This window comes from Myotis davidii, unplaced genomic scaffold (genome assembly GCF_000327345.1).
Source record: "Myotis davidii unplaced genomic scaffold, ASM32734v1 scaffold566, whole genome shotgun sequence".
Taxonomy (NCBI): Eukaryota; Metazoa; Chordata; class Mammalia; order Chiroptera; family Vespertilionidae; genus Myotis; species Myotis davidii.
The window spans coordinates 1,110,576-1,114,554 of NW_006296617.1; the positions used below are offsets into that span (position 1 = coordinate 1,110,576).

Genomic DNA, 3,979 nt, shown 5'->3' on the forward strand with positions numbered 1-3,979 from the left:
GAAGAAGTGCTCGTCCTCCTCGAAGATGTCGTCGTCGATGATGCCGATGCGCAGCTCCTTCAGCGTCTCGCCCGGCTTGAACACCAGCGTGCCCTCGCTGCAGCGGAGGGAGAGAGGGGTGAAGGGCAGGCGATCAACAACTTGGGGCAAAGGCAGTCAGGGAAGACTTCCCGGAGGAGGAGGCAGTGCCACTGGACAGCTCTCAGGTATGAGAGTGGACAGGCATTCAACAAATAATACGGAGGGAGAATCAGGTGGGCTCCGGGCGGGGAGGGGATGCAGGAGGGGAACAGGGCAGAGTTGGTCCAGCATTATACAGATAATGATGACTGTGAAATCAGGGCGGGCTTCCTGGAGGAGGCTTCTGTGGGCAGGAGTTCGCCAGGCAGTGGGAACAGCACATGCAAAGTCCCAAGGTGGAGAGAGAATCTGGAGGGTTCCATAGTCATGAGTCTCAAACCTTAATGTGCACACAAATCACGTGGGGATCCTGTTAAAATGCAGGTTCTGGTTCGGTTTCAAAAACTCTGCATTTCTAATTGGCTCCCAGGGGATGCAGACAGTCCCTGCCAATGGACCGCCCTTGGAGTAGAAGCACTGCAGGGCCCAGGACTGGCCTTGTCAGGCTCTGTGTTCCCGGGACCCCCAAGAGAAAGACCACATTCCTGAACTTGGCATCATTCGTTCGTTCATTCATTCATTCATTCATTTAACAAACACTCCCTGAGCACCTGCTCTGCCCTGTGCTGGGCCCTGCTGGGAACACAGCGGAGAACAGGCTGTCTTCACAGAGCGCACAGCCTCATGGCAGAGCCTATCACGGTGACAATTACACATTTAACGATTTAATTGCAGTTGCTTCATTCAACCAATATTTATTGGGCACCTGCTGTGTGCCAGGAGGCACTGTTCTAAGTGCTGGGGAAACAGCAGTAACACCAGAGCAGCGGAGAGTTCTAGTGCAGGAGATGAAGAACAAACATGACGTCAGGTGACGACGGTGCCGTGGAGAAAACAGAGGGAGAGGGTGGAGAGTGAGGACGGGGTGCCGTTAGGGTGGTCGGGGAAAGCCTTGCCGAGGAGCGCACGTCTGAGCAGAGCCCCGAGGAGGGGCCCAAGTGGAGGAGATCTGGAGAAGAGTATTCATGTTCAAGGACATGCAAATGTCCTGAGGCAGCAGCGGCCGGAGTGTTTGAGGCCAGTGTGGCTGCAGTGGAGGGAGCAGGGGGGAGAGGGGGGCAGATGACGTCACAGGGGGAACAGGAGCAGATGGTGTAGGCCTTGGTGCGCCACGATGAGGGCTGTGGCCATTCGTCCAAGTGAGATGGAAACCCTCTGGGCAGCGGAGGGAGGTGGGCTGGCTTACGTTTAAACATGTCGCTGAGGGCACACAGGATGCTCTACAGTGGGGTGGGGAGGGAGCGAGGCAGTGACATTGGCTTAATCAGGGGGAGCTGTGAGGGGACAGGGAATGAGTGGGCTCTCCCTGGTAGAGCTGTAGGCAGCAGAGTGACTCTGGGGTGTCAATTCATCTATAAAACCTTTAATTTTCCCTCCCACCCCTCCCACCATGCTCCTCAGGGACTCGGCGCCGGTTCTGAAATGCACTATACGATCGATAAGTGGTCACTATGGTTAATTATCACTTTCAGAAGAAAGGGGTCCTGGGCTCCAGTTCTCCAAGGGAAGCCCAGCCCTGTGGGAGGGGCAGAGGGACCCCAAGGTTCTGGCAAAGCGGCAGAACCAGACGACATGACCAGAGAGGAGGCAGGTGGGCTCCGTTGCCAAGGACGCTGTCCATGGTGGCTGCGACGCCCAGCCCGGTGGGCCAACCTGCGCCCGGCATGGCCGGCCCCGGGCCGCTGTAAGAACTTGGGCAGTTAGGATGCTGCAGCCCCCTGAGCCTCAGTTCCCTCGTCTGTAAAATGCAGCTAATAATAGTGTCTACCTCATGGTGTTGTGATAAGAAAGGAGTTAGCCCAGCCGGCGTGGCCCAGGGGTTGAGGTTGACCTACGAACCAGGAGATCACAGTTTAATTCCCAAAAGGACACATGCCCGGGTTGCAGGCTCGATCCCCAGTAGGGGGGCGTGCAGGAAGCAGCCAGTCAGTGATTCTCTCTCATCATTGATGTTTCTATCTCTCTCTCCCTCTCTCTTTTTCTCTGAAATCAATAAAAATATGTTCCTTTTTAAAAAAGAATTGCATTAATACAGGAAAAGCACTCAACAAAAGCTAGCTAGTGATATTCACATATTAATATTAGGACCTCAGGATCCTAACGTTGTGGGATGTTAGAAATGTAAACTTATCAACAAACAAGAGCTGGTAAGGATGTGGAGACAAGGGAACCCTCAGCTGTTGGTGGGAATGCAAATGGATGCAGCTGCTATGCAAAACAGTGTGGAGATTCCGCAAAAGGTTAAAAAAAAAATAGAACCGCCTTATGACCCAGCAAGTTCACATCTGGGTATTTATTTAAAGAAATCCAACGCACTAGTGTGAAAGCCATATACATCTCTATGTTCATTGCAGTGGTATTTACAACTAGAGGCCTGGTGCATGAAATTCGTGCACTGGGGGCAGGGGGGGACGGGGAGTCCCTTAGCCCGGCCTGTGCCCTCTCACAGTCTGGGAGCCCTAGTCCGACATCCTTAACACTGCTGTGGAGATGGGAGAGGCTCCCACCACCGCTGCTGCACTAGCCAACCGTGAGCTGCTCTTCTCGCTGAGTAGTGCTCCCCCTGTGGGAGCGCGCACTGACCAGCAAGGGGCAGCTCCGGCATTGAGCATCTGCCCCCTGGTGGTCAGTGTGCATCATAGCGACCGGTCGTTCTGCTGTTGGGCCGAAACCGGCTCTTCGACATCCCCCAGGGGGTCCCGGATTGTGAGAGGATGCAGGCCAGGCCGAGGGACCCCACTGGTTCACTATTCGGCCAGGGAAGGATGCAGGAGGTTGGCCAGCAGGGGAGGGATCAGGGGAGGGCTTCAGGGTATGTCCGGCTCATCTCGCTCAGTCCTGATTGGCTGGGCCCCAGCAGCAAGCTAACCTACTGGTCAGAGCATCTGCCCCCTGGTGGTCAATGCACGTCATAGCAAGCGGTTGAGCGGCCTTAGCATATCATTAGCATATTATTCTTTGATTGGTTGAATGTCCAACTGAACGACCGGACACTTAGCATATTAGGCTTTTATTATATAGGCTAGCCAAGATATGGAAGCAACCTAGATGTCCATTAATAGATGAGTGGATAAAGGAAATATGGTACATATACACAATGGAATATTACTCATCCATAAAAAAATATTGGAATCTTACCATTTGTGACAAGATGGAGGAACCCAAAGGGTATTATGCTGAGTGACATAAGTCAGTCAGAGAAAGACAAATACCATAAGATTTCCCTTATATGTGGAATCTAAAAAACAGAGTAAATGAACAAACAAGACAGAAACAGACTCATAGGTACAGAGAACAGACTACTGGCTGCCAGATGGGAGGGGAGTGGGTGTCTGGGAGGAAAAGGTGAAGGGAGGAAGAAGTACAAACTGGTAGCTACAAAACAGTCATGGGGATGTGAAGTACAGCATAAGGAATAGAGTCAATAATATTTTAATAACTATGTATGGTGCCAGGTGGGTACTCGACTTATTGGGGGAATCATTTTGTAAGTTTTATAAGAGCCTAACTACTATGTTGTACACCTGAAACTAACAGAATATTGAATGTCAATTGTAATTGAAAAAATTAAAATAAAAAAAGAAATCGATTGACCCAACCCGTGTGGCTCAGTAGTTGAGTGAAACCTATGAACCAAGAGGTCACAGTTTGAGTCCCGGTCAGGGCACATGCCCGGGTTGCAGGCTCGATCCCCAGCAGGCGGCAGGCAGGAGGCAGCCGATCAAAAATTCCCTCTCATCAATGTTTCTATCTCTCTCTCCCTCTCCTTCCTCTCTGAAACCAATAAAAACATATATAT

General features: G+C 51.7%; 1 protein-coding gene across 1 annotated transcript in view; it reads right to left on the minus strand.

Moving 5' to 3' along the window:
- SLC8A2 (solute carrier family 8 (sodium/calcium exchanger), member 2) overlaps positions 1 to 3,979 on the minus strand; it is a 36,915-nt gene that overhangs the window by 16,633 nt on the left and 16,303 nt on the right. The window contains exon 3 of the mRNA XM_015569315.1: positions 1 to 155. Coding sequence (XP_015424801.1) covers positions 1 to 155 — 155 coding nt within the window. The remainder of the gene's footprint in view (positions 156 to 3,979) is intronic.